This window comes from Copadichromis virginalis, linkage group LG13 (assembly GCF_057382275.1).
Source record: "Copadichromis virginalis isolate Kocher_CV1m ecotype Utaka linkage group LG13, C_Virginalis_male_GT1.1, whole genome shotgun sequence".
Classification (NCBI taxonomy): domain Eukaryota; kingdom Metazoa; phylum Chordata; class Actinopteri; order Cichliformes; family Cichlidae; genus Copadichromis; species Copadichromis virginalis.
In genome coordinates this window covers 31,140,719-31,167,442 of record NC_140630.1, presented here as the reverse complement: position 1 = coordinate 31,167,442, position 26,724 = coordinate 31,140,719, and the positions used below count along the sequence as shown (strand labels likewise).

Here is a 26,724-nt window from a genome sequence, read left to right as displayed (position 1 = left end):
AATCAAAACGTGCGTGTGTGTGTGTGTGTGTGTGTGTGTGTGTGTGTGTGCGTGCGTGCGTGCGTGTGTGAGTGAGTGAGTGAGTGAGTGAGAGAGAGAGAGAGAGAATGAGCAACATCCGACTCCGAGGCAGTGACGGAGATAAAAAGCAGCACCAGAGTGAAAGAAGAAAGACGGCAAACAACAATAATGAGGAGCCAAAGAAATACAAAGAGTCCACAGCTGGTTTTACATCAAAGCACTTTTATGCCAATTATAGTGGACTAAATTTGAGGGGCTGAAAGAAAATGTCTTAATAGAGCAGGTGGAGATGTGTTTTGTCAAATTATGCAATATGCAGCCGAAGATGAGTCAAGTGGATCAGTGTAGTCCTTAATCAGTTTGAGTCTCTGAGAGCCTCAATACATTACAGTACAAAACTCTGACAACAATAAAGAATTTCTAAAATATCAATTACAAAAACACTGACACACACACACACACACACACACACACACACACGCCATGTAAAAGCCCGATTCTTGTGACATTACACAGTCACATAAGTTATTCACAGGACTCTATGAATCCTTGTAAAAAACTAAGTAGACCACATAATTCAATAGCTTATAGAACCAATTTAATACCAATATCGATTCATCAATCCATCGATTTTTTCTGGGGCGGGTCGTGGGGACAGCAGCCTAAGAACAGAAGCCCAAACCTCCTTCTCAACGGCCACCTCCTCCAGTTTATCCAGGGGGGCACCAAGGCATTCCCAGGCCAGCCGAGAGATATAATCTCTCACACGTGTCCTGGGTTTGCTCCAGGGCCCTTCTCCCAGTGTGAAATGCCCAGAATACCGCGCCCAGGGGGCATCCTTGTTACATGCCGGAACCACCTCAACTGGCTCCTTTCGATGTCTATCCTGAGCCCCTCTCGGATGGCCCAACTTCCTCACCCCATCTCTAAGGGAGAGGTCTGCCACCCTTTGGAGAAAGCTCATTTCCACATACATCAACCGGTAAATCAAGAGCTTCGCTTCCATAAAAATTATCAACAGAATCAGTGACAAAGGGGAGCCCTGGTGGAGTCTAACACCCACCGGGAACGAGTCCAACTTATTGTGGCTATGTGGCCCAAGCTCTTGCAATGGTTGTACACCAAACACATGTAGACTGCTTGGACAAACTCCCATGCACCCAAGTATCCTCGACAGGGTAAAGCAGCATTAACATTTTCTGTATGACTTTATCAACCTCTCACATTGCTGTAAAAGAATTTTGTCCTACTTATGCTTACCGCATTTCTTCAGTTCATGGAGGTTTGTGGATATGAATGCATGACTCTTTAAGATAAGTTGAGTGTAAGTCTGACCATTGCAAAATCATTGCAACAGCTTGATACTTTTCTTCTTCAGCCATTCTGTTGTAGATGTACTGCTGTGTTTGGGATCATTTCCCTGTGGCATGACTGAATCTTAGCCAAACTTTAGCTGTCAGTCACACATTTGAATCTAAAATCCTTAGAGATATAGAGTTCATAATTTACTCAAAAATGAGAAGGTGCTCAGGTGTAGTGGCTGCAAAATGAACCCAAATCATCAACTACTCAACCACCACCAAAACATAACAGCATATGAGCACAAACTGTGCTCATATGTGCATTATGAACAAACATCTCTTTAATGTCTTCCAGTGTCCAGAGACCACTGTTTCAGAGGTCTCTACTTTGTTCAGATGCAAATTTGCAACCCTAAGCAATGTTGCTTAGGGTTTTTGTTTATTTGTTTTGGGTTTTTTGGGTTGTTTTTTTTTTTACAAAGAATTTATTTTACAAAGAATTAGAAAAGAGTTCTCTTGGCAACCCTCCCAACAAGCCAATCTTGTTCTGACTTTTCCTAACAGTACTGTCATTAATTTTAACACGTTAAATGAGGCCTCAGAGTCTGAGGTCTATCTCGAGTTTTGTTTTTACAATTTCTCTGACCACTGCGTGATGTGACTTTCAGGTAAATCCTGGGAAGATCACGAATGTATCAAAAGTTCTGTTTCTATAAAGGTGGCCAATACTTGCTGATGATCAATTAATTGAGCATTGATTAGAAACACCTGGCTGCTACTCACCCTCTTAATTTCTATGAAAGCAGTAAAGGTGTGCTTAGTTTTTCCTCAGGACTGCGTCCTGTGAAAAACTGTTTTTAAAATACTGTAACTGGATGTTTATTACAGGCTTTAAAGCCTGGTTCACGGTTCCAGCACTACTTCTACAAGTGCATGCTCAGTCCACTGTCAGCGAAACCTTACTATCGTAAAACTAAATGTGACTGTTATATGGATGCATGCACGAATAATACTGCACTTGAGTTTTAGAAAGCATAACAATGAGGGGGCAGCAAAATCCAAAGAAAGTTCACTTGGTTGGTTTTTTTATATTCATTTTTAACAGTTAGTTATACATTGGTGTAATAAATAGGGCATATTACTTAGTGTTTGCACATTGAGTTTGACTGGCTTAATTTATCTGTGCACATTTACAGATGTTACACAGTTCCTGGGTTTTATTAGAATAATTTTTTACATGAAAAAAAATTGGGGATGTGCCATCCGCACGTTTATTCTAATCCAGTAGTGGGTGCGCAGTAGTCTGGGATTTCACCATCTTTTACTGTGAATGTAAATCTTCAGTAATTTTAGAATCTGCAAACTTCAAGATCTTTTGCCACAAAGTAAGAATGGGTGGATAAATTATACTAAAATTAAATAAAAAGCATGAAATTTAAAAAAAAAAACATTACACCCTGAAGTTTAACCAAACATTTTTAATGCATTATGGTGTATCCTTAGCAGAGATTTAATCCTAGTTCATCTTGCCTGAAATCACGAGAATGTTAGAATGTGTGAAATGTATTGAGAATTCATTTAAGATGGGTTTTTATTTTAAAACAAACTTTAATATTTGACCCTCAAACTAGCATTTTAAGGTTTAATCTGATGTCAGTATGGATTCTTGTGGTATTGCTTTTTAAGTGAGCTTTCACTGACTTCATACATTTAAAATATTGGGATTTTTTTTTTTTTGATGTGTCAGATATTTGTTGTGAGTTAAATCTTTTAGATGATATGTTTCTGAAACAAAGGTCGAAAGTGTGACATATAGCAACCTAGAAGCATTTGACATTCACTGAACAGAAGTAAAACCTCTTTAGACAGACACTGTGCGCAGCTGTGTATATTCACTTACCTGTGCTGTCCAGTTTATAGCTAGTGGCACTGGCAGGTCAGCTGAGCATTCGGGAGTCTCTGCAGGATGCTGTGTGTTAAGAAGATGGGGTAATACTGCGGCATATATTAAGACTTCATTAAAACAAAAAAGCAAAGTGATCTCCGAATTCTGATTAAAAAATGTGCATCAGGAAGTTGGGCATCATAGTTTAGCAATTAGGCTTAAACTGGGATTTCTCAACATGCTAGAAAAGTCTGCTATAATAGGTCAATAGCCTCTTATAATTAACATTAACAGCCACCCTGTATTTATTTAAAACAGTCTTGTTATTAAGACTTTATTGGCTCAACTTTTTAAAGAGCTGAAAAATACATTTTGGTCAATATATATGAGCAGCTCTTTTTTTTCCCCCCTGTTCACCTTCAGCATCATACTACTCTGTCCTCATCCTCTCTCACTCCCCTGCCTTCCAAGCCTCCATGCGTCCGTGCCAGTGCTGCCTCCTCCCTGGCTGTGCCTGGTGAGGGATGACCTGGCGCTGGATTTGGCGGAGGCAGCTGGAACACAGGGAGGACTTGGAGCTGTTTTTTTTACAGTGCCAAAAAGTTGAGGAGGGCCAGGTAGGCAGGTGGGCACAGAGTGGGGTACCACCACCCTCCTTTGTCCCTGGTGGATGTCATCTGGGCTTAGCTAAGCACCAGCTCACCATGATATCCACCCACCATGCCCAGAATATGCTTCCCCACTCTGACTTACAAAAAGTAAAACATTCACTTGAAAAGTTTTAAGTAATTCTGCTGTCAAAATCTCAAAATTAAACAATTAAAAGAACAAAAACAACCCTTATTCTATGTGTGGAAGATAAGCTGCAGAGCTCACTTCTTCAAGTATCCATTATGTAACCTATTTTTAAAGGATGAAATATTTTTTGTTGAATTATAAATTGTAATGTAAAGCAAAAACAAAATCTGCATGTGCACAAGTGGCACACCGCTTTGGTTGCATCCTTAGGTTTACCTCTTTCATCTGGTTTAAAGCCAAAGAAATCCCAAATTGGTGACTTTATATTCTTTAGTGCTGTCAGCGTTAACGTGCCGTCATCACTGAACTGATGACATACTGACATGGATTAATTGTTAACGCGATTTACAATTAACCCATCTGGAGTGCAGACTGAGTCAAAATCCTTGAAACGTCTCTGTCAACGTTTTTCGGGCAGTTTGTCCAAAGTTTGTTCATTCTGCGCTTCAGATGGTTTGAGCGCGTTAAAAATTTTAACCACGTTAATTGTGATGACCACGGTTAAGCCGCGTTAACGCTGACAGCTTCTTCTTTTTTTGTGGGGGGGAGGAAATCGTCCGTGTTTGGACTTCTGTGTTGTAAACACGCAAATCAGTCCGTGCATGATAACATTGCTCTGCCCATCAAAAAGTCTGCGCATCCACGAATATATCGCCCATCTGTGATTGTTGGACTGACGATTTCTGGTTGGAAAATTTTTACATATTGCCCAACCCTACACTAGTGAGCAGCACTGTGCTGACTTTAATTAATTTACAGATGCAACCTATGCAGCGCTCGTTTAAATTTCCACTTTGGCGATGCATGATGACATTTAAATTTATCCTTTATCCTGATTTCAAAAATAAATTGTCTCATTATTTTTCAAAGTTCAACTTGTTTTTTTAAAAGTTTAGCGTTTTAAAACCAGATCTCACCAACTTTACCAGAAAGATCAATCTTACTGGACGAGCAGAGGAGAACTGCACGTCTCATTTCTGCAAGTAGTTCATTAGTCTGGGACTAAGATATCACAAATCATGCTTTCAGATAGTGAGGCTTTTCTGCTCGAGCAGTCACAGCAAACTCAGAGTCAATCACAGGGAGCTACAAGCGAAACGAAAAGAACATTTCCATGATCAAAAATCAAGAATGCAGCCTTACTACTGTAAAGCTTACAATCAACCAGAATCATCACATGTACCTGTGACGAAATGTCATTAAGTGTCATTTTATATGGAAATTCCACAGCCACAGCCTTCCACAGCCTGCGTTTAGGTTAACCTACACTGGGCAGAGGTTTTGTGTATCTCTTTCAATAGCAGAGCAGAGACAGCAGCTATGCAGATGAGTGTGGGTGTACTGATTTTCTCTATGCATAGAAGAAGGTTTTCCATCACGCTGGGGTTATGTGGAGATATTTTATCTGTGCTACGTCTCAGTCACAGCGGGTTATCGTGTCTCTCCACACCCTCTCCAGTTTGACCCAGATTTAGGGGCACAGATGTAAATCACTGATTTGCCATCAGCAAAGTGAACAACCCCACATGCATTTGGTGAAGTTGGCCTGTTTGGATTTGGATTGGCTGTAGGTCAACATCAAGTTGTAGAGTATTCCATTTGATGATGAATAATTTTTTTAGTGTGGAAAATGATCCAGTCCTTACGGTAAACTGTGTGTTTCTCAGTGTGCACAATGAGAGTGCGCCTTACCTTAGACTTGAGTTTAACAGTGAGGATGTGCTGCCTTCCAGCGGAGTCCTCCGCTTTCAGTCTCAACATTCGGAACTCGGTGTCAATGAAGAGCAGCCTGAAGATGGACACGCACAAAGCACACGCCATAAATCAACCTCTATTCATAGAGAAGGGCACACGCAACACTGTAACCTGACAGCAGCCATCATCCATCATTAATCACAGCTGCAGAGAGCAATATTGAGACATAAACTCTACCTTGAGATTTATCACCCAACACAGTGACATTACATCAGACTGCAACTCTGGAGTCATGGCCTACAACTATGGATCATTTTCTGCTAATCTGTGGTCCTCTGCAGCAAACTGTGGCCACAGTAACCTGACATCACACATAAAGTCCTGGCCCATACCTTAGTGTGCCATCCTGTAAGTTATTTTGCCAATTCACCCTGTTAATAAACAGTTGACTAGTCATCTTACCATAATGATGTTCACATATATTTGTATTAACCACTAAATACAGAATGAAAATAATTTTTTAAGTGCCACTAGCTTGGCAAAACCTGTCTGTCTGGTGGGTTTTTGCCAGTAAAAAGAAACGAAACACAGTTTGTTTCAGCACAGAACCTGGTAACTGCATCTGCTGGATAAGAATATTGGGTCTCCCTGCTTCTTGGAGAATTCCATCTATGGATATGATTTATGAGGAACTTCTGGGTATTAAAAAAAAACAAAAAAAACAAGGAAGACAAAATAGATGGTGGGCAAAAATGAACTGTGACCCCTTTTGCACAGGTATATGATCCATCCATTCATGGTTTCTGACATGGGATGAATCTTAAAATGCAACTGATGGCCATTTCCATTATTTTGTCATTTTATTTTCTCTTTGTAAAAGTTCCCAAAAATAAAGTAAAAAAAAAAAGAATGAAATTTAGCTGAGTCCTGCTAGTCCCAGACCCACCTATCAACCAGCGTTAGCAAAGAAGGTAGTTTTATATTAGCATTAGGTTAGTGAGCTAAAAAGAAACATACAAGACAAAAAATACATTACATAACAATTACGTTGCACATTCTCAGTCTTATGCACGAACACATTATTTTTATTGAACAAATAATTTATAGTAATTATCCCATAAATAAAGTTAATAATGTTTGTATATACTTTAGTATTTAATAAAAATATGCAGGTAATTAAGACAGAGACAACATTTGTTAATTAATGTTTTAGTTATTATATGAATAATGTTAATAAAAATTCATTAGCTGACAGAAACAAACCTCAGCCAACACCAGTTTGTCCAGAGGAATAACATGACGCTAACATTAGCGTGGCTTTAGCAGTTACAGCAGTGGGAGGAAGCTCTCAGAAAACGATGCGTCTCTGGATGACCTTAGGCTGAGATGTTTTTCAGCCTGAATCAACTTGTAAATCAGACCTTCTCCTTCCTGAGCTAATTATAACCTATTGAGGTTAAGGACACAACACTGATGTGGCTGGAGCATTCGCCAACACTGCTGTCAGATTTACTGCTCCTTCTGCTGCTCCAGCACACTGTAAAGGAGTCAGTTCCTCCCCCTCGCCAGACCAACTCCAGTCTACTGAGACCCAAAGATAAAAGACTGATCCGAGACAAAGGATTTGAACAGTCCTCCTCCAGATTTACAGTACATTACGACGGGCGCTCTATGCCGAGGCTGACATGGCTGTATATCAGCTGAGGATTTATGGAGTGTGTTAGAGAGGACTGATGTGAACATTGTGCTCAGGGAATGACACGCGCACACACACACACACTTAGGGAAGTGATGGAATGATGGGAGACGGTGTCCGATGGGCCCGACTCATAAAAGCGTCTGCTTGCTCACTCACTTTCAATCAAACGCCGGAGTAGGGCGTCCGTGCTTTACTGCAATATGCTCACTAACATCTATGCATACAGGCACCCAATGTCACCATCGAGCTAGTCTGACAAAGCCACAATTTTGGTTTTGTGTGAACCAAAAATCGGTGCTACCTGCTGAAACAATCTAGCCAAAGTATTGAATTGAAAGGCACTACTCTGACTATTTCATATCCTGCACTTTTACCAAAAGGACAGTCATAAAATACCGATTGCTGCTCACAGCAATAAAGACACAATAATGACAAGTTACCAAACCTATTCAGGTGATGAAAGTGACCAGTTTCCGAAAGAACAATTCAATGGATAACAAGTGGAATCATTAAAATCAAGTGCCAGTGAGTTACAGAAGGCATGAACAAAAGAATGACCGTCTGTGAAAAAGGAAAACCTCTCAATGTTTTTACTTTTGATATCAGAGTAACCCACGATCGATCCCTTTCTACAGCTCTCAGTCTCGTAGGCTTGATGGAACTCAACTTAACAACCATTATAGGCACCTTGAATTAAAATGAATCTTTTACATTTTACTATTTTACCTGTACAACTATCTACATCTACAGTACTGTGCAAAAGTCTTGGTCAGCCTTCTTTTTTTTAATATCTCACAAAATGCCAGCCATGTGTTTTTTTAAGTCACCTTGAGTCCTCCAGTCTTTGGCTGCTTTTTCACCCATTTTTAGCCAAGTACCTGACCACTGAACTAGGAATCATTCAAGTACAAGAAAAATGGTACATCCAAGGATAAAATAAAATAAAAATTAATTACGCAGCAGTCCTAAAACAATAGATGAACAGCATCTGAAAGTCATATCCTTAAGAAACAAAAAATAAACCTACCAGCAGCGACCTGATACAGGACCTGACAGACACATCTGGTACCGAATTACAAAAGAACTAAACTGAAAACGAGTGGTGACAGGTCGTATGGAGTTATGAATCCAAATTTGACATTTCTGGTTCAAATCACTATCAGGTTGTGGGGAGGAGGTCAGAAGAGGTACAACTGTGAGTGTCTGCAGCCTCTAAAACAGGCTGTGTCATGGTGTGGAACTACATTTCAGCCAGTGGTCTGGGAATGTTGTCAAAACTGATGGAATTATCCGATGGAATAACCCAGAAAAGTACTGTCAGATTTTGATCCACAATGCAATACAATCTACAGAGCGCATGTTTGGCAGCAGACCACAATCCAAAGCACACAGCAAAAGCACACCTGGATAGAAAAACATCAGTCTGGCCTCCCCAAAGGTAGAACCTCAACATTTGTGTTGAACGCAGCTAACATCCAAAGAACTTTGGAATATCACACTATACAATTTTTAAAGACAGAGAAAAAAAAATTAAAGCAAGAAATACTTAACTACTAAATATCTGTTTGTGTTTGTTTTTTAATTTAATGCTTATTCAAGAATGTTGGCAAACCACTCTACTTCAAAATCTACTTCACAAGTTCTAGCAGTGTGCAATGCAAGTACATAGTATTCATGAGAAACCACTGAAGTATGTTTTCTCTGATGTGGTGCACGCAAAGAGTTATGAGAAAGAAGTAAGGCTGGCACAGCAGCAAATTTGCCATTGGATATTTAAGCTGTAAAACAGAAATTCAAAAAACATCAAAGATTATTGCTAAAGTTGACTTTTGCTGTATAAATCTGGCAGAATGTACAGAGATAATCTAGACCATAGGTGTCAAACTCTGGCCCGCAGGCCAAATTTGGCCTAATTACATTTGGCCCGCAAAGCCACACCAAATTACTATTAGAGCTGGCCTACTGGTATTATACAGCTAATATATATATTGTTTAGTATTAAGCTTTGCTTGTTCCATATTCAGTTTTCCAGCAAAACGTGTTTGAGTCCATAAGAAAAGATTCATTCTTATATCTAGAGGAATAAATATATTTCAGTAAATATTAACGTTAGCCCGCGACTTTGTTCCAGTTTTGAATTTTGGCCCACTGTGTATTTGAGTTTGACACCCCTGATCTAGACAGAACAAATCTGACCAGTATACTGTATAAGAAAAAGAACTTGTAATTTTGGTTTCTTGACAAAGAATATCAGGAGGGAGAAAAAAAATCATTGGTGCATTGCTAAAACACATTTCCAGCTCCTCTCCTCTGGGGTTTCACACCCCGTATAGCAGGGACTAGCTGCCGCCCCTACTTGGCCATGATAGAAACAGCGTGACAGTCAGATGTCCTGCTGGGAAGACTGATGAGAGCATCCCATTTGCAACTCCACACTTCCAGACAGCGCACACCACGCACATCAGTGTGTGCGCATGTGTCTGATTTTTTTTTTTAATATGGGAGTGCGTGTTGACAAAGTGATTCATGAATGGTGAGATCAACACATATGTAATGCTTGTGTGCGCTGCATCAGAAACACACATGCAAAACGATGGCATGCACAAGAATGAAGAATGGATAGAGAACGATGTAAGCCGTACAAAAATAAATAAATACTAATAATAATAATAATACTAATAATAAATACACCAACTTTAATAAGATAGAAGCCACTACCTGCTTTACACTTTAACTGTGCTATTCAGGACATTCTCATTACTTACAGCAACCCCAGATAACAACATTGTGTAATTTTACAGAACAGGATTTTACATGCACTTTATTAGCTGGCCTGATAATGTAACAAAAACAGATGAAACCGTGCGCCCCCCCCCCAGCTCCAGCCCATCAGAAGCTTGCCGATGTATCTGGCCTCAGAAGAGCAGCAACGCAGTGTGACCGCATGATAATACTGAGATAAGAAGAGACGGCGCTCTGCACATCCACCAAGAGGCTGTGAACATCGAGTGCCAGCTGTGCCCATAATGAGCCCTGCAGCTTCTAGGGCCACGTTTGGAGGCCTCCGAGTGATGGCAGCTGACCTACTTGACCTCATTTTCCATTAATTAACACATGGTTTGCCATCTCCAGCCAATTAAGATGACCACACTCTCAAAATGCACAAATGGAGACACATGGAGAGAGACAGAGCTGCTCACTTACCTGGCCCAATCAGCAGACAGAATTACAGCTGAAAACCCCTGGTGGCTATTAGCACGGCCCGTACCAATTAAGACGCTAAGCGAATCTCGAGTGCTTTGGAGATTGAGGCCCACTGTGTATAATGCCTCCTAACCGTAACACGACACTGAAAATGATGTTGGTCCCATTTCAGCATAAAGCATACCTTCACCCCCCCACACTCCTATTAAAACCTGAGAGTCTTCAATTAGAGCCATTTGCATTTCGCTAATATCATAATTGTAGCTCCGGTCATTAATAGGAAAGTAGAAAATGAGTGTAGTAGTCAAGGCTTAATCCGAGCTGGGGGAGAATAGATATCTTTCTCCTAACCGCCGCCGCCACCTCCTCCTCCTCGTTCTCTCCTGATGAGCGGAGAAAACGGTATTAGCCAGACCCGTCAGCGCACGTGGGCTGAGTGTTATTAAATGTGACCTGGATTTAACTATAACTCAATAACTAAAAATAAGGAAGTCATTAAGAGCCATTTGTTAATGTAGAACTGTGTTGTTGTAGGCTCTCCAATCAGTTTACGCTGCTGAAGAAAGGGGGGGGTGCTCTATACAGCCTTTTAAAGCAGTGGGGGTTTCTGCTCATATATGCACCACAATAAGTTAATCCTGCCCCTGGGGAAAACGCAGAAAACTAAAAATACATATATCAAAGCTTTGACAGAGGAACAGGAGAGCCACCGAGTTGATACGTGGAGCTCCATCAGCAAGCAATTCCACAGGCAAATTACTACCACAGTATCCTGGGACCATGTAAGTGGGGAATGGAACCATGTTACTACATTGTTCATTAAGAGAAAATAACTTGTTTGATTATGGCTTGATATTCTCAAAGCTAATTTCAACATTGCGTGGGGATTGAATCTGCACTATTTTAACTTGATGATCACACCCACAGCTTTAGGATCACCACATGCACCTACAGACTTCCATAACATTATCTGATCAATCTCATGGAGGTCATCCTGATTGCAAATGTTAAAAGTGACAGAGGGTTTACTCCCAGCGTATGAACATGACTGTGCCTGAGCAAGCCTGACCTACAAAATCCAGTTCTCCTCAGACTAGCGGGACCACTGCATAAACTCACAGGGCACACTTAAGCATACAGTGTCCTGAACCACTTTTAGATGTGGGTCCAGGAATGGTTCCATTAAATGAGGCGGTGTGACTGCAGTGCTTCTACGACTAAGACTGCTTGTGAAAACAACTGTTAAGTAATTAATAAACCTATAAGTCATGGGAGGACAGTGTGCAGTAAAAATAGCCAATAAATAAACCATAAAATTCATAAACCACAAACCTCTTTGTGCTGTGCGAGACAGAGAGCGGGCGATCAGAGAGAGAAGCTGAGCCTGACCATAAGGCTGGATGCATTTCACAGCAAGTGCTTATTTGGATTACACTCATTTTGATTGCTTTAATGAAGTACGCCTTTTTAAACTTGTAAGAACGTGTAACTATAGTAACTGGCTGGTTCTGGTTAGACTTAGTCTGATGATGACGTAACAACTAACTAAATGTCAGTTTCTTCTAAATTTTAAGACATGAGAAAGAATGATAATTGTTTCAGCGAGTATGAAGAAACGCATACTAACTATTAGAATATACACAGGTGAGCGGTAACAGTGGCATGTAAAGGCCTGATGTTTTGGTAAGAAAACAGTTGCAGTGCAATGAAAAAGTATTTTGCATCTTCCTAGTTCCTTAGTTGTTTTGCACATTTCTTTCACTTAAATCTTTCAGATCAAACAAATTATATTAGTCAAAGATAAAGTAAGAAAAATACAAAATGCAGTTTTACGTGATTATTACAGGAAAAGAAAAACAGCTATCCAAACCTAACTGGCCCTGTGTGGAAAAAGTAATTTCCCCACCATTGTTAAATGATGAATTAACAGTGATTAACCACACTTTTTGGAAAGCTGAGTTCACTTCCACTTGCTACACCCAGGCCTGATTACTGCCAGACCTGTTGAATCAAGAAATCGCTTAAATAGAAACTGTCTGATAAAGTGAAGCAGGCTAAAACATCTCACAAAGAAACACATGCCAGGATCTAAAGAAACGGGGAAACAAAGTCACTGACCTCCGTTGGTCTGGAAAGGGTTACAAAGCCAATTTAACCTCCTAGGACCTGGCGTCCACATATGTGGACATCACATTTTGGGTTATTTAGACCAAAATACTCAATTTTGCTCTACAAGGGCCTGATATCCACTTACGAGGACATTATACTGCTACTGTTCTATCAAAATTTTAAATGAATATCCTCATATATGGCTCTCTTTTTTCTTAGAAACTAAAATTAGGTAAAAAAGAAAAAAACTGCTAATTCAGCCCAAATATCAAAGAGAAATTAAAAATACATGCTGTGGCAGAGTTTGGGTCTTAGGAGGTTAAAGGATTTGGGCCTCCACCAAACCATGGAACACCGGTGAACCTTCACAGCAATGGCCAGTCTACCAAAATTACTCCAAGAGAGCATTGACGACTCATCCAGGAGACAAAAGAACACAAAAGAACCCAGAACAACATCTAAAGAACTTCAGGCCTCACTGCCTATGTTAAGTTCAGTGTTCATAATTTAACAATAAGAAAGAGAAAGGTCAGAAATGGCATCCTTGGGAGAGTAGCAAGGCAAAAACCACTGCTGACTAAAAAGAACACAAAGTTTCTCATTTGCCAAACAATATTTTGATGATCCCCAAGACTTTGGGGGAAATGTCCTGTGGACTGACCAGACAAAATCTGAACTTTCTGGAAGGCTATGTTATATCTAGTGTAAAAAACAGAACATCATATCAACAGTCAAACATGGTGGTGGTGGTATGATGGTCTGGCGCTATTTTGCTGCTTCAGGACTTGGATGAGTTGCCATAACTGAGGGAACCATGAATTCTAGTCAGTACCAGAAAATCTTGAAGGAGAATGTCCAGCCATCAGTTTGAGCTCTGAAATTCAAAAGCACTGATCCAGGAGGACAAAACAAACAGAAGGTCCATCTCAGACTAAGTCAGAAAAGAGCAAAAATGTCTGATTGTGCCACTTTTGTTGCCAAGAACAGCAATCAGTTATTAGGTTTTATTTTTTTCCACGTAGGGCCAGGTAAGTATAGATAATCTTTCATTCCACTAAAAAAAGGTGACTCGGTTATCCGTTTGTCACAACATTCTTGGCAAGTAAAGTATTTTCCCCCTACAAACAGCAGCATGCACCATAAGCAGGCCTGTAGGATATTTCCAGAGGACTGCTTTGTAATAACACGATCAGTGTTGTTGCCTAAGCAGATAATTTCAGAGCCTGCCTCTGTCAGAGATTTCTGCCTATTGAAAGGAAATACTTCCGTCTCCAAGTGCTGCTCACAGGGGATTGTCTGACTCTTGGGGTTTTCTGTCCAATAATGAAGGGTCTTTACCTTACATTATAAAGTGCCTTGAGATGAATGCTGTTGTATGTTGCTGTGGTGTCCTATACTCAGCAGACACAAACCTAAGCTGCGACTCAGACAAAACCACCAGTAAAAGTGCCGTTCAGAGCTGGCAAACATGCTGACACACATTTCACAGCTTAATGACTGACGCGCCAATAAAGCCCTGGTTCCGGAGCATGTGTTGGTACTCTTACTGGCCCACTTACTTGTCCCACCCGAGGGTCTCCATCTCAGAGATGAGCTGAGAGTAATACTGCGGAGGCGGGATGGAGCGGCACTCGGGGCGGCTCTTCAGCACCACTTCCTGCAACAACACACACAGAGCTCTTCTTATTTTAAGCCCAGATTACTATGCACATCATATCACAACTTACTCTCAGGAGCAATCTTTCTACAGAGCAAGCTGAATCAGGGCCGTGATGACAGTTTTCTTTATTTTTATGGCACAAAATACACATGCACGTGCATATGCCTCTCAAGCAAGGCTATTGATAATGCCTGGAGGTTCCCATTTAGTTGCTATTCATGAAGCTACAATGTCAAAGTGACCGTGCGAGCCGCCATGTCATTCTCCTCCTTACCAAGACAGTCTTCAGCTCCAGAATGAAACCGACAAGATCAGCCGACTGCTGCAGCCTCTGTGAGGAGTCAAACACGAGAGAAAAGACATCCTTGAATGGAGGGATAATGAAGTGACAGTGTCTATTTTTTTCCTCTAGCCAGCCATTCAAATCAAACAGTGTTTGTGATTAATGGGGGCTGCCACCAGCTTTAATAATTAATGATAGCTTAAAGGCTGTGAAAATAATGAACTTTGCAGCCCGGGGTGAAATATCAATCTCATCCAAATAACCCTGAGGGGCCACATAACAAATAGGGACATTTTCCAGGCGATGTTAATTAAACAGTGAAAAATATTTTTTCTCTGCCTGTGAGTGAGGCGAGCCTGATGGGTGACAGAGGGAGCAGGAGCGACACAAAGGAGCCAAATACAAAGCACGCAGCACAAAACAGCGTGCTCTCATAGACTGAGACAACATATCACTAAATACCAACATGCGGCACATTTACCTGCTTCACTATGCGCTCATATCCACGCAACAGGTGCTTCAGCTGCCAGCAGCAGTGCAGCCTGTAAGGACAAAGTTGTGAATGGGTTACTGAGGACATCTTCTGTGGCCAGGCACAAGTTTCAAGAACATCTTTTCTGGCTCAAAATCTGCTTTCAATGGTGCGTACACACGTATCGCTGATTGGCCAAGTTACCTTACCCTAACAGTAATCCATACATTTTCCTGTTAGTGCAGGCCATAATTTAACCTTGATTAAAGGTCAAAATGCTTTTTTAGTGGTGCCTTATGTTTTTTATAAACCAGAAAATATAATAACTAACGAGTGATTGCATAGGGGTGTATAAACACATAGAAAGTGAAAAACAGGTAAGTGAAGAAGAAACACTGATCAGAGCAGCCTACACCTATTGCAGAGTAACTAAGGAAGGATTCAGTCACCCGATCCATCCCTAACTATATGCTTTATCAAAAAGGAAAGTTTTAAGCCTAATCTTAAAAGTAGAGAGGGTGTCCAGAACAAGAATTTCCATCTTGTTGTCATGAATTATTTTACTTAAATACCAATTCAGTAAATTTATAACTCTGCATGTATTTGTTGTTACATTTTATTTAACAAAGCTAGTAACTGTATGTAGATTGGACAAAGGATGCCATGTGGAGTTGAAATGTATGAGGAAGAGGAAGACCATAGACAACATTTAGAAATCTAGTGAATCCTTAAGATGCTCAGGATAGGGTGAGATGCAATCATACGAATACATACAGCAAATGTGCATGAGGCAGAGATCCAATTTCCCCTAAACCTTCATCGGTTCCCTGTTAAATCCAGCACTGAATTTAAAATCCTCCTCCTTGCATATAAAGTCCAGAAAAATCACGCTCCGTTATATCTTAAAGACCATATAATATCATATTATGTCAACAGATAACTTCACTCTCACACTGCAGACTTACTTGTGGTTAAAAGTACAGGGTGGGCCATTTATGTGGATACACCGTAATAAAATGTGAATGGTTGGTGATATTAAAGTCCTGTTTGTGGCACATTAGTATATGTGAGGGGCAAACTCCTCAAGATGGGTGGTGACCATGGTGACCATGGTGACCATTTAGAAGTCGGCCATCTTGGATACAACTTTTGTTTTTTCAATAGGAAGAGGGCCATGTGACACATCAAACTTATTGGTAATGTCACAAGAAAAACAATGGTGTGCTTGGTTTCAACTAGAGCTGGGCGATATGAGATTTTTTCATATCACGATATGTTTTTTTCATTTCAGCCGATAACGATATCTATCACGATATGAGCCAAATAACTATATTTGTAAGATTTAAATGTGCCGTTGCTCACAAGTAAAATGTGAAATAATCAGCAGCTTGTTTTTATTTAAATATTTATTTCCCATAATAAGTTCAACAGGGTAGATGTACTTAAGGAACATGAGACTTTTTCAGATAAATAAAGGCAAATATTGCAAACTACACAAAAGGCAGCCGCTAAAGCGTTTAAGTTTCAAAATAGAACAAACGAAACAGACTAAATTGTCAATTCCACTTAGAAACAAAATATTAATTCTAAAAATAAATCTTAGTTTGTTTTACAGAAGAACAGACAAAACTGACTAACTTTTGTCAATATCAAATAAACTGAGAACTAAAAGGAAATTCTCAATCTCTCCTTGTTGTATAGCTTAGCTTTTCAAACAGTTTTAACAGTTACTTTAGTCTGACAAAAGCCGAATGACTAATTAGCGCTTCCAGTCTGAGACTGAGGCTACGTCCACACGTACACGGGTATTTTTGAAAACGGAGATTTTCCGTTTTCGTTTTAAAAAATAATCCCGTCCACACATAAAGGCAGAAATGAAGGAAAACGCTGCTATGAACATGCCAAAGCAGCAGGTGGCGCTAGATTCCTAACCGTGCAGAAATATTGGCCAATCAGAAGTCTAGAAGCCTCGGTGGGAAAAAGTAAACAAAGCTGGGGCATAGAAGCAGAACCGAGTCGTATGTGTGGAGGGACAGTAACTGTGTGTATATGTAAGCATTTAAACACTGCAGAGTGTAGAATTAACAGTATTGTAGAAATTCATTTCACCGAAACAATAACGTGGCGCACAGTGTGACGCATGTATTTCCAGACTTGCTTTTGGCACAATTTACAGTGCACGCTACTCTGTTTTTTGTCAGACTTGAAATAGCCGAAATACCTTCACACTACGGAACTTCTATGGCTCTTCCGTTCGACAATCTCTCCGGCATTGGAACCATCATCCGTTTTCTCTTCGGTCACGCTCGGTTGATTTTTCTAGTCGGCACACTCATTTCCTCCATTACGCGCTGGCTCCATTACCCGCTGGCTGCTTCCCAAACAAACACACGTGCGGCTTGGCACTTGTGCTGTACGTAACAAGTCACGTGACGTGACGCTGCGGCTGTGATTGGTTCGGCTCTGCGCTACCTAATTTGGATTGGCTGACCTTTTTTTTTTTTTTTTTTTAAAGAGGACAAGAGCGGCGAGGTCTATCGCGATAGCTTAATTTCTCTATCGAGTAAAAGTTATATCGCGATACATATCGTTATCGTTCTATCGCCCAGCTCTAGTTTCAACGTAACTTTATTCTTTCATGAGTTATTTACACGTTTCTGACCACTTATAAAATGTGTTCAATGTGCCCATTGTGTTGGATTGTCAATGCGACCCTCTTCTCCCACTCTTCACACACTGATAGCAACACCGCAGGAGAAATGCCAGCACAGGCATCCAGCATCCGTAGTTTCAGGTGCTGCACATCTCGTATCTTCACACCATAGACAATTGGCTTCAGATGACCCCAAAAATAAAAGTCTAAGGGGGTCAGATCGGGAGACCTTGGGGGCCATTCAACTGGCCCACGACGACCAATCTGCTTTCCAGGAAACTGTTCATCTAGGAATGCTCGGACCTGGCACCCATAATGTGGTGGTGCACCATCTTGCTGGAAAAACTCAGGGAATGTGCAAGACACCCTACGAGACCACCCATCTCCCATACTACAGTTAACAAACTGCTTGTTAAGTTTCGTGAAACTGGTTCAGTGTTGGATTGAAATCTGCTGCAATGACCCGGTTACTGCGTTCACCAGATATCAACACAATTTCGATCCGCTCCTCACGTGTTAACCTCTTCGACATGTCAATGGCTGTGAACAAAGAGAAACTTGTAAATAACTCATGAAAGAATAAAGTTACGTTGAAACCAAGCACACCATTGGTCACCACCCACCTTGAGGAGTTTGCCCCCTCACATATACTAATGTGCCACAAACAGGACTTTAATATCACCAACCATTCCATGTTATTACTGTGTATCCATATAAATGGCCCACCCTGTAGAATGTTTTGGTTCAAGATACTCTCTATATCAGCTCCCCCTCCCTGAGCCTGGTACTGTTGGAGGCTTCTTCCTTTTAAAAGGGAGTTCTTTCTCCCCGCTGTCAACATCTGATTTTTGGTGTTTTCTTTTTATTATTGTAAGGTCTATAATATAAAGTGCCCAGAGGTGGCTGTTGTTGTAAATTGGCGCTATATCAATAAAACTGAATGGAATACACAAAACAGACCACAGTCTTATAATTAATAACCTGTGGGGCGTAAAATTGAGCAGGGACAGACGCGAATCAGGAAAAATAGCAGCAACAGAAATTCAGTTTTGGTTTAAGGGGAAGCAGCAGAACGCTGAGGATATGTCTTAGGAACCAAACAATGCAGTTTAATGTTGTTACTAAACAATACTGTTAAGTTAGCTCTCACAAATTAAGATACACTAAAATACTGTTACTTCCTTCTAATGAAGTTGATTCTGCCTGAAAAGAGCCTTTGCTTGATGATGTTGGTCATAACTACATGTGGGAAAGTTAAGCCATTTCATATAAATCTTATTTTCTTTTTATTCTTTGGAAGCTTTTATAAGTCATTTTCATGAAAATTATATATTTTTAAGGTATTTCTGTTTGGCACAGTTTTACCCAGCATGCCCTTCCTGATGCAACCCCAAAGGTTCTTTGAGTCTTTGGCTGGAATCAGCTTTTAGTTTACTAAGCAAATCTGTTAACTACTACATTATAGCAGCACTTTACTACAACTCCCTTATTAGACCTTATCCCGTATCACATTTAAAACATTTGTACAGAGAATGCAAGGGGATGCTTGTACTTGGCCTCCTTGAGCTGTCGATCTGGTGGGAGTACTATTCTCATCCTGAAGTCTCTTTCCTGGGGGGGGGGACAAGACAAAGCATTATTAAAGCAGATTACTAGCTCTGCGATCAGTGTACCACAGAGGTTAATGCCTTCTACAACTAACGCGCTAATGAAGAACACGTGACCGACCAACCTACGTTAAGGAATTGGATAATATTACGTTTCTTTGGGTGTTTCAAGAGACACATAAATAATAGAAATTTACTTTAGACCACGTTTTCAACTTTTTTTCATCGCTTTAATACGGCATGACACTCGTAGTAAGTAACTGCTTTCAAGATTATATACCAGCTTATGAAGTCGTTTCATGCGCTAATACAATTACGGTTCTGCTACCGATACTAATGTAAGCTGCTTAAAAAACAGGACGAATTTACCAGAAGTTTCTATAAATCAGTTAGATGTCTAAATATATGGTTTCCAGACAAGTATTTGCATCCAAAGCAAAAAATCTTTAAATTAATCGTTTTTTCAATATGACACTGACATACGTCCAACAAAAAACAACACACAAACGCATAATTTTACCTGAACAGTGATAAATCCATCGTAGACTGTCTGCTGCTTGTTGAGAGGTACAAGCAACGGGTTATCGTTTACCAGTGATTTCTCCATAAAACTTTCTATGACCTTTTACGCCTAAGTTTCCGCTCGCAAAGCAAGGTGGCTACTTCCTAGCTTGAGTTGGACCGTACAGACTGGCACTTTCTGATTAGTCGCTGACTTGAACCAAACCTGAGAAATTCAAGCTAAAGCTGTTAAACGTAGAATTAGCAAGAGGTGCGTTGACAGGAGAATCAATCGCAACCCCTGCATCCCGCCATTAAATCCCAAACAGTCGACGTCATCCAGTTGCTTTCAAAGACTTACAAAAAGTATCGTAATTCTGAAGTTTCTTGACAGTCGTTGGTGTGACGTTTAAACGTTAGTGTGTTGATGATTTTACTGATTAACTGCCGGTCTCTACGGAAGGTTTAACTGTTGAAATTACTGAAAATTACCGACATTATTGCCCATTATGTAATTGCGTCTAATTGACAGAAACATAATTTTTATTTTATATATAATCTTGCTCTCATCCCTTGGGGCAGGGGTGTCAAACTCAAATACACAGTGGGCCAAAATTTAAAACTGGAACAAAGTCGCGGGCTAACATTAATATTTATCAAAAAAAAATCTTCCTCCAGATATAGGAATGAATCTTTTCTTATGGACTCAAATAAGTTTTGCTGGAAAACTGAATATGGAACAAGCAAAGCTTAATACTAAACAATATATATATTAGCTGTATAATACCAGTAGGCCAGCTTCGCGGGCCAAATGTAATTAGGCTGCGGGCCAAATCTGGCCCGTGGGCCAGAGTTTGACACCTTTGCCCTGGGGGTTGGTGTGTTTCTCAAGCTCAGGTCTTCTACCAGACAGCCTTGAATTTGAGGGTCCTGTTTCTAGGACTACGCTCTTGTGGACAGAGCCCTCCGAAATGTGCCTGGAATTTGGTAAAGCCATTCTTCCACTTTTGGGGTAACAGCTCCTAATGCTCCTATTACCACTGAGACCACTTTTGACTTATCCTTCCACATCTGTTGTTTCTTCACCCCATGATGCTTCTCTATTTTGTGTGCTCCTTCTTCCAGTAGTTGCTTTCCACTGGGATTGTCATATCTATCACTACTTTGTCAACCGCCACTACATGTGATTGGTTGGCCTAGAATGCAGGTGTCAAACTCCAGTCCTCGAGGGTCGATGTCCTGAAACTTTACATGTCTCCCTTCTGCAACACACCTGAATAAAATTTAGTAGGTCCACAGAAGTGAACTGCATGCTGGTGATTCATGTTGCAGCAGCTCAAGAGTGAATGAACATGGTGCAATAAAAGCAGTTTTAGAAGTACTTTTATTTACCTTTTATTTAAATTTACTTGAGTAGGGTTAGCAGTTGCCACCTCTGCATGTAGTCAAGACTTGCTAATGACCTACAAATTCTATTCAGGTGTGTTGCAGCAGGGACACATGTAAAGGATGTTTCAGGATACCGGCCCTCAAGGACTGGAGTTCAACACCCCTGGTCTAGAACCTATTCCTGTTGTTCTTAACCACTTGTGGTGGTGTCTCCCATTAGGACTTGGGGACTTCTAGTCCATATGTGGCCCAGATGTTCCTCTGCACTGTCTCTATGGATCTGGTGCTTAGGGTTTGTTCTTGTACTGCTATGCTCAGATTCTCAGTTTCAAAAGTACCAGTTTGGCACCAGTATAGGATAAAACCTAAACGATACCCATCCCTATTTGGCAGATGCTCTGTGTTTCAGCCTGGATTGTGACTCTGACCTGCACTTCTCCTTGCCCTCCATCACTCTATGTCGCTCAAAGAACCATAGAAAAAGTGCTGGACTTCAGATGGACACCGTGCATTGTGTCTTGACATCAGTGGCATGTGTCTACTTCTGTGGCCAATTTATTATTCCAGCTGGGCATCTGATGATCAGAAGGGCATATGTATTGATGGCTTGGATTTAATTCCAACAATTCAGCTGACTTCTCAGCACTTGTCTTATTTTCTGGAATGTATTTGGCTGTGGCTGACCTTTGTGCATCTTTATCATGGTTCTAGTTGGCCTGTGGAATACCCAGACACTTGTAGCTATCCCCTATAACTGCTGTTCTGCCTGCTGGTAGGTCACCTTCTCTCACTTTACAGCCATTTGGCCACACATATTCCACACTTATTCATAATAGTTTTTTTCATACTTATTCATACACAAAAGTATCATGAGAGACAGGTCCTGGATGAAAAAGAGACACAACGAGATGTTGATTACTGACGTTTTACAAACTGCCAAACAAAGGCTCATAACTCTTGCCACTAAACTGAAGCGATATACCAGAAACACAGAGGCCAGGAGAATACATGGTCTGTTCTCCAAAGATCCATCTAGGACGTATTCTTATCTACAAGGGACCCAACACTGAAACTTAATAATGCTGGACAAAAATCTAAGAGTCTAAGAGAAAGAGTTGACACCACTGCCAAGTGCCTAGTGGACCTAAGAGCAGACCGCAGCAGTCTCCCAGAGCATAGCCAGTCAACATCACAAAGGAAGACATCCAAGAAGTTTCCAAAATGAAGAGCTGAACAGTACAAAGACCTGACATCATCTGCACCTACTGGCTGAAGAACCTAACAGCACCCAATGAGGTACTCATCCAGACTGATCCATCCAGACCCATCATAAAAAAATCCCTTTAAGGGACACTCAGGCATTTTAGACACCATGGTGAGTAGGCACAGGAGTCAATACGTAAGCACAGTTTAAAAAAATCTTTGGAAATAACACCAGAGGACCAAAGCAGGTTGACAGAGCAGTACACCAGAACTCTAAGACCAGGCAGACCAATCATGGATATGGGAGTGCTTGACACTGTACAAGGTTGATAGTGTGCTAACATTTATTAGCAACTCAGTGAGACTGTGGAAGACCACACCGGAGGCCTACTCCAAGGCAATCGCACAAGATGCCATCAAGTGTGGAATATTCCAAGTTGATGCACTGTCCTCATTGCTTTTCTGCATATGCCCGAACCCCCTCATCACTAAGACCAATTACAGATTTAGAGTGTCAAATAATACAATATTAAAAAGTATATTTTATAGCCTGGTAGAAAAATCTGTTTTAGACTATGGATATTCACCACTTCATAACAACTCTATAGGGATACAATTTCTTTTTTTAATCCATCATTCTGGATACCTGCCTATTTGATTGACAGGTATTTTCACACAGTCAGCTTTACCTCCTCATTTTCTTCTTTGCTTCAGATCTGCTAATTACAGCCACTGAAGTGGATCTTCCTGCTGTGGAGCTTTTATAATGTAATTATCTGTCAAAAATATGGCTTGCTGTGTCTTAAAGCCCATTCAAGAAATTTGTGCTTCAGTTTTAGTGAATCAGTTACTGTTTTCTTGGTATGCTATTAGTTTATTATTGCTAATTACTAGATACAATTATGTGAAAAATAAAGTTTTCATAGGACTCTATGTAGTCCTGTGAAGTCAATAGCTTGTAGAACAACAGATGAAGGTTGGTGGGCTGTAGTAGCTCAAAAGCAGAGAAAAAAAGTGCTACATAAGAACCGGTCCTTTTAATGATAATGTACACTTTTATTGATCCCTGTGGGGAAATTCTTCTCTGCATTTAACCCATTCACTCAGTGAAGCAGTGGGCAGCCACCAGTGCAGCGTGTGGGGATGGTACCTTGCTCAAGGGTACCTCAGGGTAGCCGTTCAGGGGATTCGAACCCCTGACCTTGCGATCATGGGGCAACCGCTCTACCTACTGAGCTATCCCTGCCCCTACCATCACCCGCTGGTTTGTAAACTCCAAGCTAGGGCTGGGCCATATCATACCGTTCATGGTAATACTGGTTTAATGTTGGGCAACGATAAGAAAATGAAATATCGCGATAGAATTTGGGTAAAACGCGCATTTGTTTTCATACACACATGGCAGAAAAAGCGTGCCGGCAGCGACGAAGAATGAGGAGGGCGAAAGCAGATGGTTGAATGAAACGGATGAACCAGAATTGGTTTGTAAAAATGCTGCAACTTCAGTGTGGAACTGGTTTAGCTTTCAACCGTCAGATACACAACAAAGCACTATTTTTGGTAGCGCATGCTAGCGAGCCGGCGTTATTACCGTGTTTTTTGGAAAATACGGCACACTTAAAATCAATCCTTTGATTTTTCTGAAAATCGAGAGTGCCCCTTATAATCCCGTGTGCCTTATGTATGAATTCTGGTTGTGTTTACTGACCTCAAAACGATTTTATGTACACGGCGCTCGAAAATCTGTCAAATATTTTAGTACAACTTTGCTAAGCTACGAAGCCGCACCGCTTGATGGATTGTCGGAGCATTACGGCTATCGTAGGCAGGAGCCTCGCGGAGTGATGCGTACTGTGCTTCAACATAATATTACCGTATTGTGTGTGTATAACCTCTTTTTAAGTGTTGTGGATATTATACATGGTTATGCTGAGGATATGTCGGCCAATTTCCACTGGAAATGCCTTTTGGTTAAACTGTCAGCGAGGAATTTGCATTTGCACTGTTACATTTTTATATAACTTTAATGCACATAAAAAAACAGCTGCTTTGTTTAAGTGAAAATACATTGATGTTTTTTTTTTTTTTTGCACTAATAAAGTTGTGGAGTTGTAAAGTATTTTGTCTAGTGTCAATTATATCGTCAGTTATATCGTTATCACAGATTTTCAAATGTATATCGTGATAAATATTTTTGGTCATATCGCCCTGCTCTACTCCAAGCTAAGTATTTTAGATGTCAGTATTTTGGTATTTTGGAAACAGAGGTGATAAGCAAGAGGTGGATCTGACTGTGAAGCTAAAGGCTAACTTGCTAGCCATTTTAACAGCTCTATTTTCCCTCAGAGTCCTATCCAATGAAAGTCTATTTGGAACCACAAAGGTCACACACCAGTGACTGGAGGCACCTCACATTGGCATCATTTTTCAGATCAAGAAGCTTAAAATGCACAGTTAAAATGACTCAAATTTTCAACTGTGGAAGTCACTACATCCTGGTGTTATATATACTCTCTGGTATTTTATTGTATTGTACAGAAGCAGACGAAAAAAAACACCAAAGAAAGAAGAGTAACAAAGAACAGACACACTTAGTCAGAAACTAACAAGAGCAACATAGGGGAGTAAAAACAGAAAGCCTGACCTTCAAAACAAAACAGGAAGTACCATGAAAGATGGACAATCAATGCAGATAACAGAAGACGCATTCAAAGGAAAGACATGGAAAAGGAAGACAACTAAAAATAAAATAGAGGCAATGCTGTGGGACTGAGAAATGCAGCCAAGTCCTAAAAACTACAGTTACTCCAATGGCCACTTGAAAGTGGATCTAAATTGTTCTATTAAAATGGTTTTTTTTTTGTGAATACTTTACCTCTCATAGTGACTAATTTTTTTATTTTTTTGGGGGGGAGGGGGGGGGGGGGGGTCTTTAATAACCTGGCCGCATGGCTACTTTGATCGACACATGACCAACAGATAGCTATGGCTTAGTATCTGCTCTAGTATACAAAAAAGTGTAAAATTACTCCAAACATGTCTTATATTTTTTTATATCTTTGATTTGATTACTGCTTTGCACACTCTTGGCATCCTATCAATGAACTTCATGAGGTAGTTGCCTCAAATGGTTTTCCAACAGTCTTGAAGGAGTTCCCATGCTGAGCCCTTGTTGACCCTTTTGCCTTCACCCTGCGGTCCATCTCATCCCAAACCATCTTGATTGGGTTTAGGTCAGGTGACTGTGGAGGCCAGGCCATGGCGCAGCAGCTATTTGACCATAAAGTCTCCTCTGAACAGCTGATTTAGAGATGTGCTACTGGAAGTCTGTGTGGCATTTAACTGGGCTCTAATCTGACGTGCTGTTATCTTGTGATTTCTGAGGCTGGTGACTCGGATGAATTTATCCTCAGCAGCAGAGGTGACTCTTGGTCTTCCTTTCCTGGGACGGTCCTCATGTGAGCCAGTTTCGTCGCAGCACTTGATGGTTTTTGCGAGTGCAATTGGGGATACATTCGAAGTTTTAGCAATTTTCCAGACTGACTCACCTTCACTTCTTAAAGTATTTAGTATTTATTTATTTATTGTCATTGTCAAGAACAATGAAATTGCGTTTGGGGCTTCCATACAACCCAAAAAAAAGAAGAAAATAATAAATACCCCTTAAAACCCAAGTGTACATATTTAACCCAGTGTGACTCCAATGCAATAAGACAATCCTTAGCAATAATGTTCGTAGAAATTCAGACAAAGACCTGAGAAACATGACAAAATACAACAATGCAACCCATTCAATATTATTGTACTGTGAGATATGATATCAGATATGATAGTTATCTATTTAAGAAAGAGGGGGGGGGGGGGGGGGGGCAGGAGGGGGAAGAGAATAAAGATATGATGCACCAATGCAGACCAGTTCATTGCTATTAAGAAGTTGGATATGGTTATTGTCCGTGAGAGGGGGGCAGAGAGTTCAGGAGCCTCACAGCCTGTGGATACAGGCTGTTGGCCAGTCTGGATGTTCTGGCCTGTATAGACCTGTACCTTCTCCCTGAGGGCAGCAGATGGAAAAGGTGGCGCGCAGGGTGATGTTGGTCCCGCAGGATACTGTGCACCCTCCTCAGACAGCGAGTGGGGAAGATATTACTGATCTCTGGCAGACTTGTTCCAATAATTCTGCCAGCTTCTTTCACCACCCGCTGGAGTGCTTGCTGATCGGCCTTGGTGCAGCTGGGGAACCACAC

General features: G+C 40.7%; 1 protein-coding gene across 1 annotated transcript in view; it reads right to left on the bottom strand.

Annotated features, from left to right (window-relative positions):
* Positions 1–20,300, bottom strand: part of fancl (FA complementation group L) — a 35,693-nt gene extending 15,393 nt beyond the window's left edge. The window contains exons 1-7 of the mRNA XM_085478463.1: positions 19,908–20,300; positions 19,333–19,391; positions 15,137–15,197; positions 14,647–14,703; positions 14,272–14,369; positions 5,698–5,794; positions 3,223–3,291 (exon numbers count right to left, since the gene is read on the bottom strand). Of these exons, the coding sequence (XP_085334589.1) occupies positions 3,223–3,291; positions 5,698–5,794; positions 14,272–14,369; positions 14,647–14,703; positions 15,137–15,197; positions 19,333–19,391; positions 19,908–19,994 (528 nt within the window). The 5' untranslated portion in view covers positions 19,995–20,300. The remainder of the gene's footprint in view (positions 1–3,222; positions 3,292–5,697; positions 5,795–14,271; positions 14,370–14,646; positions 14,704–15,136; positions 15,198–19,332; positions 19,392–19,907) is intronic.
* Positions 20,301–26,724: the final 6,424 nt, after the last annotated feature.